Genomic DNA, 14,901 nt, shown 5'->3' on the forward strand with positions numbered 1-14,901 from the left:
CCTGGGTTTGATTCCTCAGCACCACATAAGCAAAAAGAAAAAAGCCGGAAGTGGTGCTGTGGCTCAAGTGGTAGAGTGCTAGCCTTGAGCTGAAGAGTGGAGGGACAGCGCCCAGGCCCAGAGTTCAGGCCCCACGACCGGAGGACAGTAATGTTTTTTAAAGGCCTATCAGGAGTCTATTGAAGTCTAATCCTCTCCCTTTAGAGGTAAGGGGTCCAGCACAGTGCCTGGAGGGGGCGGAGGGTGGTCAGGGGGGTTGGTGGTGGTCAGGAAGCGGAGGTTGGTATTCTGTCTCTCTTTGCACTATTGTTTTATTTCTGCAGCAGTTCTATCTGGTCCAGAAACCTCTGACCCACAAATTCAATATTCAAAACCTTCTAAAAAAGAATTTTATCTTCTTCTTTGTGAGCAAATTCCGATCTGACTTCTTTGATAGCTGTTTATAAGATATGTATCTCATTTAGTTGGAATCTTGTGTTTGATGATGGCTTGCTATATATAGCATGCTGCCCTCCACGAGGATGGAGGCATTGTGTAAGAGGATGCTTCATTCTAAACTCTTAAATTCTTCCTGGGGCTTGAACTCAGGACCTGGGAGCTGTCCCTTTGAGCCACAGCGTCACTTCGGGTTTTCAGGTGGTTAATTGGAGACAGGAGTCTCACAGACTTTCCTGTCTCTGCTGGCTTTGAACTGCAATCCTCAGATCTCAGCCTCCTGAGTTAGCTAGGATGACAGGCGTGAGCCACCGGTGCCTGGCTTAAATTCTGAATTTTGAAACACATGTGGCCAATGAAAGGCTGACTTGTGAACTCTTGGAGACTGCCTTTCAGATTCTTGCTCTTAGATGGGTTGAATCTTTTACTGTTCCTCCTCTGTTTGCCTTCTTCATCTGTTTCTTCTACCCATGATCACTTGCTTGATATCTAACATGGCGGTCTTGGTGAGAGGTGGTGGGAAAGAAGAGGTGGGGGCTGGGTGGAGGAAATAGGTAACAAGGGGAAATTTCTGCAAAGATACGCCATGTTCCTGGCTTTCCTCCAGCACCTCCCCTACTTTCTGCTTGCTGGAGGCCATGTGGTGAGCAGTCTCCTCTATCACATGGAAAAAGACCATGGCTTTCTGCTTCATCCGGGGCCCAAAGCAATGGATCCAACCAACCATAGACCGAAGTCTGTGAAGTTGAGAGCTAAAGTTAATCTTCACTCCTTGAAACTGTTTATGCCTTTCCATACTTGTCATAGCAACAAGAACAACAGCAACAACAAAAAATGCTAACATGGTTGATTAGGAAATTGTATGTACTTCAGAACTTTGGGGGAAAAACATGGTCATTTCTTGTATGTGTTTGTCTATAGCTATTAGACATGTGCTTAAGTAGCTTTGGGAAATTAGCAAATTGATGTTTTATGTTCTTCCTCTGATTATTACTTTCAAGCATGTGGTTCCAGAAATATTACCTTACTACATACACCCTTCTATTCAGGATAATTTAGCTTACTTGGAAAGATTAAAAATAAATTATGGCTAGGCACTGGTAGGTCATGCCTCTCATCCTAGCTACTCAGGAGGCTGAGAGCTGAGGATCATGGTTCAAAGCCAGCCTGGGCTGGAAAGTCTGTGAGACTTTTATCTCCAATTAACCACCAAAACAAAACAAAACAAAACTGGAAGTAGTGCTGTGGCTCAAAGTGGTAGAGTACTAGCCTTGAGTAAGCCCTGAGTTCAAGCCCCATGACAGACCAAAAAAAAATATGCTTAAGTATGTTGAAGTCTCAGAAAGCATTTTAGTACTATTAAAGACCTGTAGTCTAATTGTACGGTTATCATTAAATACGCTGCTCTATTATATCCTTTGATATTTACAATGTTTGCGAACTGAGCTACATTTGAAAAAGAATGGTTCAAAGATGACAGTTTTAATCTGTGCATCCTGTGTGTATGTGTTTCCATGTTTCTTGGGCTGTTGTGTTTTAGCAATTTGCAGTGGGAGCCAGGTGTTTTTAGGAGCTGACTGGGCTCTTGCTGGACACAGATTGGCCTGGTTTCATTCATCAAGGTCTGTGTCCTGTGAATGTATTCTTAATTTTAACATTAATTGTGAATGCCAGTCTAACGAATAGTGCCAGATTTAGAGAAATAACCACAGTGTTGATTTCTGCGACACTGTTATAATGGCATTTCTCAAGGCATGTTTCAAAAGGTTTGCGTACTGTTACTTAGCATTTGGAGGTCTGTGCAGGTAATTCCTTTGGGACGCAGTGAAAATTCTTACTTCTCCTTGACAGTGGGAAACGGAGTCCTGACTCAAGCCTTTGCGGTTGTAAACTTGTTAACTTAGCAAAAGAGGATGTGGGATGCCTATGGTCAGCATGCCTGTCTAGGAAACGCAAGTATAGTATTGGTTCTTAATTCATGGTATCTCCACCTTTGTGTGTTGTGCAGATGAGTGTTACTGCTGACCACTTCCTCTATAAAACTTGCGTTCTTTGGTTTCTCTGTTTGGGGCTCTGTCTGTCATAAGGCACCATCACCCTTGTGTTTTTCTCCTCTCTTCTGTCTTCTGAGTTTCCTTCATGCATTTATCCTGCTTGAACTGGCCATGGACTGTCTGAGTTCTTTGACAGTCATTCTATGTGTATTTTGCTTGCCTGTCATTGCCATTCCCAGACTTTGAGTTATCATCTCAGTGACAAAATATCTCCAGATCACATCTCTCTCTGTCTCTGTATCTCTGTCTGTCTCTGTCTCTCTCTCTCTGTCTTGCCAAGACTGAGTTTATGATATCCTGTTAAATCTAGACTCCTCAGTGAATGGCTCCGGTTCTCTCTGATTGGGCTGGAACTAGTTCTGACACCTGCAGTCTCATTCTCTTTATGGAGTCCCTCAACTCAACATCATTACAAATATATCATTACAGTCTCTTAATCTGTATCAGCTGTCTTTTACTGACAGAGCAAGAAGATGCTAGATCTAAACAAAAGAGCTTCAGATGATTGCTTTACATACATGCATACCCACATATGCCTTAATATTGGATAGAAATGCATGGGTATAATCACTACTGGGATGAAATAATTACATTTCAGATACTTCTAGCAGGGAAAGCCAGGGAGATGTACATAGACTTTGTACTTTTTTTTTTTTTGGTTGTGAGGCCTGAATTCTGGTCCTAGGGCTGTCCCTCAGTTCTTCAGCTCAAGGCTAGTGCTCTACCACTCGAGCCACAGTGCCACTTCCAGTTTTTTCGGCTTATGTGGTGCTGAGCAATCGAACCCAGGGGTTCATGCATGCAAGGCAAGCACTCTACCAATGAGTCAATGAGTCACCTTCCCAGCTCTTGCACATTGTCTCTGAGTTTTTATTTCATGAGGCATATTACCAATACCTGTATGGATTATATCCTTTTAAAATGTGTTTATGTAGATTCTGGAGAAAAAGATTCTGGAGAAAAAGGACCAGTAAACCTGAGCATCAGGCAAACAACAGATATATAAATAAATATGTAAACATATACAGGGTTATATGCATAGATACATAAACATCTTATCTAAAGTATTGTGTATGTAGGGAAGAATTCCAATGATGAACTCTGTTGAACAACTAACAGTTAAATAAAAATGAATACCAGGAATCTAAGACGTGTGGTGTGCATGTGGGGGGAGGTTAAGGGGAGAGAGGGCAGCAAATGGAGAGAGGAAGGATGGGTAAACACGGCCCTACATCCTAGGTCAGAGAAAGTTATTATGAAGTAATGTATATGGGGGAAAGAAAAAGAAAACCCAGGGTAGTATATCAGCTCAAAGGCTTTTCACAATTATTTCCAGCAAGAGAAAAAATGAGGAGGTCAGAGATAAGACCCTCAAGCAGCATGGAAGACCACTTATTTAGCATTTATCCAATGTTTGCAAAACCCCTTAATGGATATGGTCTTGCAGGATTCAGGCTAACGATGCGGTCATAAAACTAGAGAGTTGATGTGGGCAGTGAAGTCCAATAACTGAGGTGGTGCTGAGTGACGTCCAAGCATTGATTTAATGTCTTCAAACACAAGGAGAGAACTGTGGGTGCTGAAGGAAATTACATTTATAATCTCAGAGGGTCAGCATGCACCGAGGACTGGCTGTGGAAAGATTCGCAAGTGACAGTTGATGTTTATAAGATTTTCATCTTATTCCCTTCTGCATTTTTCCTCTACTTTCTTCATAGGATAAAGAGAAATTCCCCAAATCTATGTAGTTTAGGCCTATCCGCTCTGCCTGAATTGCAGATGGAGAAAAATGTTGTTAACCATTATCCTGGAAAGCCTGGGCTGTTCTCAAATTTGAATTTGATAGTTAGATGCGAGAAAATGAATCAAGTTTCAGTTTCTCCTAAAGAAAAACCCTGGGTGGGGAGAGGGCACAGTTTGAATCAGAGTTCCTGACTGACTCAAAAGAGCTTTCTCTTAAACAATAGGCAGGTGCCATTCTGAAAGCCTCTTTCCTCCTTTGCGGTTCTAGTTCCAGTGTGGTGGTCCTGGTTCTATCAGACACGTGGGGCCCGCAGGTCAAACAATGCGCTGCTTTTCCATTAGCCAATTTCCACAAGTCAGCCGTGGAGGACGTTTGCTGTGAAAATTCCATTTGGCTCTTTGGCATTAGGTGGTTTCCTGTCAAGAAGTTGTCTAGCTGCTGTTAGTGGTTTGGAGAAGAAGGAACACTTACTTTTATTTGTTAAATGAAAGCTGAAGTTGGTCAGGAAGGGGGTGGGCAGAATGAGCTGTTGCTCTTACTGTGGTGTTTTACAAAGCATGGACTACATTTTTGTTGGTCTGGGTGTTTAGTATATTTTTACTCTGTGTGTGTGTGTGTGTGTGTGTGTGCGTGTGTGTGTGCGCGCGCGTGCGTGCCAGAATGGGTGCTTGAATTCGGGGCTTGGGCACTGTTCCTGAGCTTTTGTGCTCAAGGCCAGTGCTCTACCACTTGAGCCACAGCTCCATCTCTGGCTTGTCAGTGGTTCATTGGAGTTAAGAGTCTCACAGACTTTTTTGCCCTGGCTGGCTTTGAACTCTGATCCTCAGATCTCAACCTCCTGGGTAACTAGGATGACAGGCACAATTCACCAGGACTCAGCTCATCCATCTATCTGTCTGTCTGTCTGTCTGTCTGTCTATCTATCTATCTATCAATCAATCACTTTTAATTGACACATAGTAATTGTGCACATTTATAGGGTACAATGTGACATTTCTAGACACTCTCCAATCTGTAATGGTTGGGGCATGGTGACTGGCATTCACACCCCATGTAGTTACTATTTCTTTAGCTTATTGTTTCTCAGCTATTTTCAGTGGCATAGACAATTAATCGTTGTCAGCTACCCAGGCCCAACTCTGCTGGGATAGGTTTTTAACCTGTCGTCCATGGGGTGCTTAGGATACTATCTAAGAACTGATGTCTTGCCCTTAACCAGGGCAGATCTGTTTGAATTCGTTTTTACACATCTGTTGTGGGAAGGAACGCTGGGTGTGTTTCTACCGCACCAACACTTATTCTCGCTCTGGCCCCCAGGTGTCCCTGAAGTTCTCCCTGGAGGCTGCCTCTGTGGAGGAGTGGACCCCTGCTTCTCCATGGATCTGGATAAGTCGTCCGTCTGGGACTCCTTAAAACAGAAAACCAGGCCACTGTTACTCAACCTGAGCAAGAAGAAGGAGAAAAAGAGCCCCAGCAGACCGCTCGACTTGAGGGCCAGGCAGCGCCTGGACAGCCGCCTCAGCCTGTCTGTCCCCGACCTCCTGGAGGCCGAGGCCTTAGCCCCCGAAGGCCGGCCGTACGCAGGGCCTCAGTCCTCCTACACCTCGGTGCCCAACAGCCTGTCCACCGCCGGCATCCTGCCCAAGAGCAGCAGCAGCTCCCTGAAGCAATCGGAGGAGGAATTAGACTGGAGCCTGGAGGAAGCCAGTCATCTCCACGGGGCCGAAACAGACTCAGAGGACATTCACGGGTCTCCCGTGGGGGCCGGGCGCTCCTCTGGCCAGGGTGTCTCAGAGCTGGAAGGAAATGCAGCAGGAGAACTAGAGGTGAGACTCGGGGCTGGCCTCTTCCAGCCGCTGCTGCATTTTGTTTTGTTGTCTTCTTCTTTCTACCATGTGCATTCGTTGCCCTTGGAGCACACGGCTGGGCGCCTCTTCCTGTGGTTTTCCCGGAAGGGGAGAATGTGGTATACAAGAAGGGAAATTAATGTAATATTGATTGAATCTAGCATTCCATTCCTTGTACGGTTGACCTCTATGTGTTAGAAAACTATGACAAGCGACTTTTCTGGGATACTTTAAGACATTAAGAAACCCCACTGAATGAGCTTTTCTTTTCCCTCCCTCCCTCCCTCCCTCTCTCCTCTCTTTCTCTCTTTCTCTCTCCTTCCTTCCTTCCTTGCTTCCTTCCTTCCTTGCTTCCTTCCTTTCTTCCTTTCTTTTTCTGTCTCCTGGCAAAGAAATCAAGAACATAATCTTATCTCTAACTTTTAGGTTAAGTGTGTTCAATGTGTCTCTCCCCTCCCCTCCCCTCCCCTCTCCTCCCCTCTCCTCCCCTCCCTCCCTCTCTCCCTCCGTCCCTCCCTCCCTCCCTTCTTTCCTTCCTTCCTTCCTTCCTTCCTTCCTTCCTTCCCTCCCTCCCTCCTTTCTTCCTTTCCTTCCTTCTTTCCTACCTTCCCTCACTCCCTTCCTCTCTCCCTCCCTCTTCCCTTCCTCCCTCCCTTCCCTCTCTTTCTCCTCCTTTCCCCTCCCTCCTTTCTCTTTCCCCTCTCCCTCTCCCTCTCCCTCTCCCTCCCTCCCTCCCTCTCTTTCTTTCTTTCTTCTCTCTCTTTCTTTCTTTCTCCCTTTCTCTCTCTCTCTCCTCCTCGTTTTCTTCCTTCTCCTCCTCTTCTTCCTCTTCCTTCCTCCTCTTTCCTCTTTCTCCTCCTTTCTCTTCCTCCTTCTTTCTCTGCCTCCTCCTTTCTTCTTCTTCTTTTTCTCTCCAGGCTAGCACTCTACTATTTGAGCCACAGCTCCATTTCTGGCTTTTGTTTTGGTGGCTCACAGCCCTTCCTGCCTGGGCTGGCTTTGAACTTTGGCCTCAGACCTCAGCCTCCTGAGTAGTTAGGATTCCGGGGAGCCAGGGGTGGCCTCTGCTCCTCTTTCTGAGGAATGTAAGCAGGGGTCTCGCTGGGGTGGCGGGATGGCTTAGGTCTTGCTGTGGTGCCTCTGTCCGCGGCTGTCTGCATCTGTCTGCGTCTGTCCGCGTGTGGGCACTCGGCTGTGGAGAACTTCCCTTGCATTCCCTGAGGGAAAAAAGATACGGGGTTTCCTGCCACTGCTCTTCTGGCTTGGTGTTTCGCTTGGCAGCTGGAGCTGATGTGGGCGAGTTGGGTGATTTAGAGACGCTCCCTGGTGGGACCTTTCCGGAAGGCCTGTGCAGTTCTAGTGATAACCACAGAGCTTCAGTGCGGTGGGCACAGAGCAGAGCTGTGACAACCTTAGACCCTTAGAGGCCGGGAACCGCCCTCCAGTTTAAGCTAAAAGGAAGGCAGGGAATCCCCCTCAGGCTGTGTCACTGGATGTGTTCTTGACCATTTCTATTTGACCTCAAACCTATGCCCCAACTTGGTGGCATCCAGTGCGGGGGGAGGGGGGGGAGCAGGTGTGGAAGCCAGAGCTGGGAGACTCTCACGGGCATCTTCCTGCCCCCTCCCCCTCCTTCCTCCTGTCCCTTCCCAGCAAGCAGCTCCCTCCTGCTGCTGAGGAGCTAGGTCAACCTTCCTGTCCCGCAGGATTGTTTCCATCCCAAGGAGTAGCAGGCCATGGGTGTTCACAAAGTGCAGGTGTCATGGCGGACAAGGGCCTGGGGAATGCTGGGTCACAATACTACTGATAGACCAGAGTGGTCAGGAAAGGTCTCTGCTGAGAAATCTTTTGTTATTATATAAAACAAGTACACATTTATAATCTATCTATCTATCTATCTATCTATCTATCTATCTATCTATCTATCTATCTTATATATGTTCTATCATCTACCAACTTACCTAATAACTACTATCTATCATCTGTTTATCTTATCCATCCATTTATTCCCATCTATCCATGCATCCATTCTTTCCGTCCATCCCTCTATACACACATACATGTATGTTTTCTGGCCATGCTGGAAATTGAACCCAGGACTTTGCACATGATAGGCAAGCTCTCTGTTCCTGTACTGTACCCCAGCCCTGAGAAGATAATCCTTCCAGAAAGCGGCCATGGCTCAGGCCTGTCATCCCAGCTACTCAGGAGGCTGAGATCTGTGGATGGTGGTTCAAAGCCAGCCTAGGGCAGTTAAGTCCCTGAGACTCTTATCTCCCATGAACCACCAGAAAACCAGAAGTGGAGCTGGTGCTCAAGTGGTAGAGTGCAAGCCTTGAGGAGTTCAGGGACCCTGAGTTCAAGCCCATGACTGACAAAATAAAAAAGAAGAGTGAAGGAGCAGGCTGTGTGCACGGAGGCCTCTGCCTAGCAGCCGTGGCCATGTGATTGGGTTCTTTCTTTCCAGCAGAGCAAGGAAGCTGTGGCTGGAGAGGAGGCCAGGGGGGAAGGAGGGAGCCATGGCAGAGGGCTGAGGTCCCCAAGGGAACCTGTACACTGGGCTTTCCCATCCTGCCAGGCAAGCCTCCAGAGGGGGCCAGGTACGTGGCAGAGGGGAGGGTGCAAACCACCGGTGGGCTGGGAGCCCTGCGGCCCTTCCCCGGCCCAGTGGAAGGAGTCAGCGGCCGTCACGTGTGCTCTGCACACCCACAGACACGGGGCTGGCAGCCAGGATGGGGGGGAGGGCGTGGTGCGGGCAGAGGGGCCGGGTGTGGAAAGGGCGATGTGAAGAAACACATCCAGCCTACTGCCACACAGCCCAGCCTTGTTCGTCTTTCACTTTCAGACAGGGCCGCTCCCCTGGGGTGCCTCACCCGTGTATGGGAATGCTGGCGTCTGTTGGGCATGGAGGTCACCGTAGGTTTGTCCGGTGGCTGTTTGGTGGTCAGCGCGTCATCCTCCGATCCGCTGTGTTTATGCGATCGTTTCCTTAATGCTGCAGGCCCTTGGTGACCCCTGGAGTCTTGCGCGTCCATCCTCTCAGAAGCTTAGGCTGGTTTACAGACTTAAATAACGAATGTATCCCGGTGGGCTCACCCCCCCCCCACTGTGCACGTTAATGGTGTGGTTTTCAAAGGAAGTCATCTTTTCGGCAACCGCTTATGCCTTGTGTAGCTTCTCCGAGTGCGGGTGTGCATCTTTGGCTGAAAGTGTGGAGCACACTGAGATGGCTGGGTAGTTTATCTTTTGGCTTCCTGTGTGTCCTTCGTGGGGAATTCCTTTGGACAGCCCTGTGGTGGGGGTGGGGGGGGAGGGTGACATTTGTTCAGGATCACACTGGCTGTACATACATGTTTATTCACTCTCGTGTGTGGTTCTCAGAGTTCCTGGCGAAGAGACAAGAGGTCTCCCCCTCCCTCTCCAAATAATCGGTGCCCCATCACCTGCTGGTCTGTAATTTTATTTATTTTCCGTTGTGGGAGAGCCATTGCTTAAAGGGAACGAACAGTTTTTTGTTACTGTTCCATACACTGGGATGGAGTGAAACAAATGAAGCCCATCAAAAAGCCAGACAAACGCCACTTCAGTCCAAGACAGGAGGAGGTGTGTGAGGGTCGAGAGTCCCCAGGCCAGCATGTTTTATAATGCCCGGCTCTGAAGTCTTGTAGATCACTGGCTAAATCATTGCTTATATTGAGATTTATTTGCATTGAGATCTGAAGTTATTTGTCTTTTTCCCAATGATGTATTTGAAAGGGTTTGGATACACAGTGGTTAAAAAAACTTCCCCGGTTTTCTTACACAATGGAATATTACTCAACTGCTAAAAAGGGGTGATCTAGACAATGGCTTGGATGATTTCAGAGGTGCACACTGAGGGGAAGATGCCAGTCCCAACAGCTGACATACTGTTCAATTGTGTTAACAAGAGGCTGTAGAAAAGATGAAGACCGGAGGTTTCCATGGCTTAGGAATTGGGGAAAGATTTTACCATGGCATGTGTGTGTGTGTGTGTGTGTGTGTGTGTGTATGTGTGTGTGTAAGATCAAGGTTATTCAAATCTATGCATTTGGTCAAAACACATGCCACAGTCAGGATGTGGCTCATGCTTATAATCCTTAGCTACTTGAGAAGAAGAGATGGTGAGGGTTTGTATCCAAGGCTAGCTTGGGCAGAAAAAAAAAGAGACCATCTCAATCAACAGAGAGAGCCAGTGGTCTGTGCCTGTTAGCTAGTTCCCCAGCAGCCCAACATGGGTGAATTATTTTATACTCGGTATAATAATTGTATAGCAAGAGCCCATCCGAAAGATCACCAATAGAAAATCAGTGCTATGATTTGTCCCAGCACAAAAATAAACAAATAAAAACAAAGATAAAAAGCGTGATATGCTCACACACAGACAGACACATCCATTTTTACTGGGTATTAATTTGCCTTACAGTGAGCTTGCAAGCCACATGGCCAGCCATTCTTATGGAAAACATAAAAATAATCACGGAATGCCTAGCATCCTAGCTACTCAGGAGACTGACACCTGAGGATTGTGGTTCAAAGCCAGCCTGGGCAGGAAAGTCCATGAGACTCTTCTCTCCAATGAACCATCAGAAACCAGAAGTGGCGCTGTGGTTCAAAGTGGTAGAGTGCCAGCCTTGAGCTGAAGAGCTCAGGGACAGAGTCCAGGCCATGAGTTCAAGCCCCACATACTGGATTAAAAAGGAAGTGATCCCCCAACCCCATATTGGAAAACGGAAGTCTCTTATTTCATTAGAGAAGATTTCATTCCAGAAGAGATAAGATGGTGCGCGTCCTACTCTGGGGGAAATTTGAGGCTCTATGCAACACCCCTGGAGGAAATGTTCAAAGCCATGTGTCTCCCAGAGGCCGTTGCTGGTCTGTGTGTGCACATGGGACACTTTGCTGTTCTTTATGGGACTTCCGTCACCTTGCTCGGTGAAGCTGCCTATGGTGTGTGTCCGTTACAGCGGCTGTGAGATCCTGTGGCTTTATCTGTGGGCCACACGGGCCAGTGTGAGGTATTCCCGCCGAGTTTCCTCGTGGCATTTCTCTAGATCCCAGAGGGATCTGTATCAGGGACAGGCAAATATCATCCTGCCAAAGGGGGAGGCTGCTGAGACAGGAGAACCCGGACAGACATCCAGATCCCTTCGCCTCTTTTTTTTTTTTTTGGTCAGTCCTGGGGCTTGAACTCTGGGCCTGGGCGCTGTCCCTCAGCTCTTCAGCTCAAGGCTAGCGCTCTACCACTTGAGCCACAGCGCCAATTCTGGCCTTTTTTCTGCTTAGGTGGTGCCGAGGAATCGAACCCAGGGCCTCATGCATGCGAGGCAAGCGCTCTACCACTGAGCCACCTTCCCAAATCCCCCACTTCCCCTCTCAATAGCCGGCTTTTTGTTTTCTTTTGCAGAAGCTGCATGGTGGTGGCAGTGGCGGCGGCGATCTCCAGGCTCCTGCGGCATTGCGACCTTCCGAAGAGTCTGTGAGTGTCCTTCCCCAAGCACTAACACCAGAGCGGGTGCTGTGGACACTTGCCCTCAGTCCTTTGGATTTCTTTGCCTCTTTTTTATTTTATTTTTTTTGTCGGTCATGGGGCTTGAACTCAGGGCCTGGGCGCTGTCCCTGTGCTCCTCAGCTCAAGGTGAGTGCTCTACCACTTGAGCCACAGCGCCACTTCCAGTTTTCTAGTGGTTTATTGGAGATAAGAGTCTTACGGACTTTTCTACCTGGGCTGGCTTTGAACCTCGATCCTCAGATCTCAGCCTCCTGAGTAGCTGGGATGACAGGCGTGAGCCACTGGCACCCGGCTATATTTATTTTTTAAATTTCTAACAGATGGCCCAGTATAGCCACCTGCCACAACGAATGGCCCACAGGTTTCAGTGTCCAGAGATGAACTCGGGGCTTAGTGATTGGGTCAGGCTGGAACAGTAGCATCCATGCAGGGGTGTGAAGTGAAGGAAGCAGAGCCGACAGCCAAGGCTAGGAGGGGTGGTGGTGGTGGTGTGCTAGCCGCAGGGCCGGTCGATTGAGTGTCTAAAGAATGGATGAGCTCTGTTTGTCCTTCTCTGTGAAGAAAGGCACAGATTTGCAGCGGCTCAAATGCGTCCGTCCACTGGATTCATAGGAAAGACAGGCAAAAATGGGCCTGGAGTTTGGCATGAGAGCCCCGGGTGTTGATGAATTCATGGAGATGGAGGAGACCTGGGAAGCCCCGGGCAGACAGAGGACCCTGTACGGATGCAGTGAGGAGCATGTATCTCATGGACCAGAGCCACTGAGGGTTTCCCCCATGGAAACTACCCCATGTGGAGCAGTGGGTATTCCCCATGGGTAGTGGGGAGATGTGGGGAGGAAGAGGGCGATGTGTGCTCTCCAGGAGTGCCAGGGCTTCCGTATTTGGCAGGAACCAGCGCTGTAGCGAATCCCTGCATGTGGCCATATGATGCGTTTTGCAAGCTCACGGTCGGTGAGAGGCTACGGAAGCTAGCCTGGCACGCATCCAACCACTGGACCGTTGATCCTGCAAAGATGTGGTCACGTTTGCCTTTGGTATCTGCGTTGTACCCCACTGGGGAGAGAGATAGAGAGGAGTTCGTTAGAAAGCTAGTGTCAGGGGGCCGTGACACTTCGGTGTGAGTTGGAGGCGTCGCTTGTACCTTTAGGCCCAGGACCTGACGGAAAGGCTTGTTCTATTCTCTGCAGATGCTCAGGGAAGCCGGGGATGGCCTGAGCCACCTCCCCAGCCCCTTCGCCTACCTCCTCACCATCCATCTGAAGGAAGGCCGGAACTTGGTGGTGCGGGACCGCTGTGGTAAGCAGTCTGCTCGGGTCCCAGCCCTGGGCTTTGCAGCTCGTACCCTTCTTGTGGTGTGGCTATTTTGCTGGAAAGGCTGTGAGCGGATCATTTCCATCTCGGTAGAGGTCAGGACCTGGGGAGCATTTGTGGTAATCATACTAATAATCACACAAGAAGTTGTGTGTTAGCACATAATAACAGCTCAAGAAAGTGTTTGCCTGTCAGGGAGATAAGAGATGGCTGGAAAGCGCTGTAAGCCGTCTATTTTAGCCACCAAAAAATCCCATTCTGTTTCTTCTCTTAGCTGTTATGTGACCCTCAGCTCTTCAGCTCAAGGCTAGCACTCTCCCACTTGAGCCACAGCTCCACTTCCAGTGTTTTCTGTTTATGTGGTGCTGAAGAATTGAACCCAGGGCCTCACGCACGCGAGGCAAGTGCCCTATCACGGAGCCACCTTCCCAGCCCTTGAATTCCTTTCGAAAGAATGGACTTCAGAATTCTTCTGGACCATAGAGTTCCTCTGATCTTCCCTCTCTCCTCCCCCAATCCCCCTCCCCTCTTTCCTTCCCTCTCCTCTCCTCTCCTTTCTCCTCCCATCTCCCTTCCTCTCCCCTCTTCTCCCTTACTGGGACCCTGACTTAGTTTGGGGGAGGGGGAGGGAATTGCTGCTGAGCTGGTGGAGTTCATTCTAGCAGCCCTGGGTTCTAGGCCGCATTGAAACCCTGTGTATTTCCTTCAAGCTGGCCAACTACAGGATGGCAGTTCCTTGGTTGGCAATTGAAAGACTATCACGGTGTTTGTGCCCTCTGGTGGTCATGTTTTAGTATCGCAGAAAGGAAAACAAACCAATTGATGTGCATGATTAACATTTCTAGGACCATTAAAAAAAAATCTCTTTGCAAGTATGGGGTGAGGATGGTGATCTTTTCTGTACATGGGTGTTTGCCCAGGAAACAGCTCGCTTTTCCTGTATTTCCAACACATGTAGATAATGACATTTGTTTAGTATGCAATTTCCTCTACAAATGACAGGAAGAAAAATATGACATTAGATAAGACATTTTCATGCTTGAATGACTTAGAGAGGGGTTTAAATATGTCCCAGTAAGAAGAAGATTCTGCCACATTCTTAGGTATCAATTACCAGATTGTTACAAAGGTAGCTCCATGTAAGGCACTTTGGACTACAGGTCTGTTTTGCTATTTAGTAGGCTGATTTGTATGATTATATCATTTTTATGGTGGCAATTTTGCTTTATAAAGAAAGGTAGCCAGGTGCTGGTGGCTCACGCCTGTAATCCTAGCTACCCAGGAGGCTGAGGTCTGAGGATCATGGTTTGAAAACAGCCTGGCAGGAAAGTCTGTGAGACTCCTAATCTTTCATAAACTACTCAGATAAAGCCAGAAGTGATGCCGGGGTCAAGGAAAAGACTTCACAAATATATGGAGACAAACATGAGAAAAGCAGATGGGGAGAAAAACGTATCAGTAGATAATTCTTAGAAGTTTGAGTGGAACGCACATGTAATGATGTGATTTTTTTTTTTCTATTTGGGCAATAACTGAACTTTGAACTTAGGAGCCTGGCCTTTGTTTGGCAAGTAGGTTACTGGCTGATAAGGTCCTGTATTCTAGTCTCAGACCAGCCTCAGACCTTGATTCTCCTACTTGTAGTATCTTGCCTAGCTGGGACTACAGAGTGTACCACCATGCCCACCCCAGATCTGACTCTTGTAATTCTATCTTCATTTTCTAAAGCAAAATATCACCTCGGTTTGATATTGCTGAATTATACCTGTGCTTATCCCTCTAATGTTTTGAGTTGAAAGATTGTGGTTTAAAACCAGTTGACAGGAAATGACTAGAGCAATATGCTGAGCTAGAGGCATGGCTCAGGTGGTAGAGTGCCAGCCTAGCAAGCAGGAGAAGCAAGTGAAAGCCCTTGACTTCATGACTCTACATTTCTCTCCTTCCTTCCTTCCTTCCTTCCTTCCTTCCTTCCTTCCT

At 47.9% G+C, this 14,901-nt stretch overlaps 1 protein-coding gene across 1 annotated transcript in view; it reads left to right on the plus strand.

Moving 5' to 3' along the window:
• The first annotated feature begins 5,548 nt into the window (after positions 1–5,548).
• The window catches only part of Mctp2 (multiple C2 domains, transmembrane 2), a 113,682-nt gene continuing 104,329 nt past the window's right edge, over positions 5,549–14,901 (plus strand). The window contains exons 1-3 of the mRNA XM_013012180.1: positions 5,549–6,059; positions 11,506–11,577; positions 12,801–12,909. Of these exons, the coding sequence (XP_012867634.1) occupies positions 5,610–6,059; positions 11,506–11,577; positions 12,801–12,909 (631 nt within the window). The 5' untranslated portion in view covers positions 5,549–5,609. The remainder of the gene's footprint in view (positions 6,060–11,505; positions 11,578–12,800; positions 12,910–14,901) is intronic.

This window comes from Dipodomys ordii, unplaced genomic scaffold, assembly GCF_000151885.1.
Source record: "Dipodomys ordii isolate 6190 unplaced genomic scaffold, Dord_2.0 Scaffold15, whole genome shotgun sequence".
In the NCBI taxonomy this organism is placed as follows: domain Eukaryota; kingdom Metazoa; phylum Chordata; class Mammalia; order Rodentia; family Heteromyidae; genus Dipodomys; species Dipodomys ordii.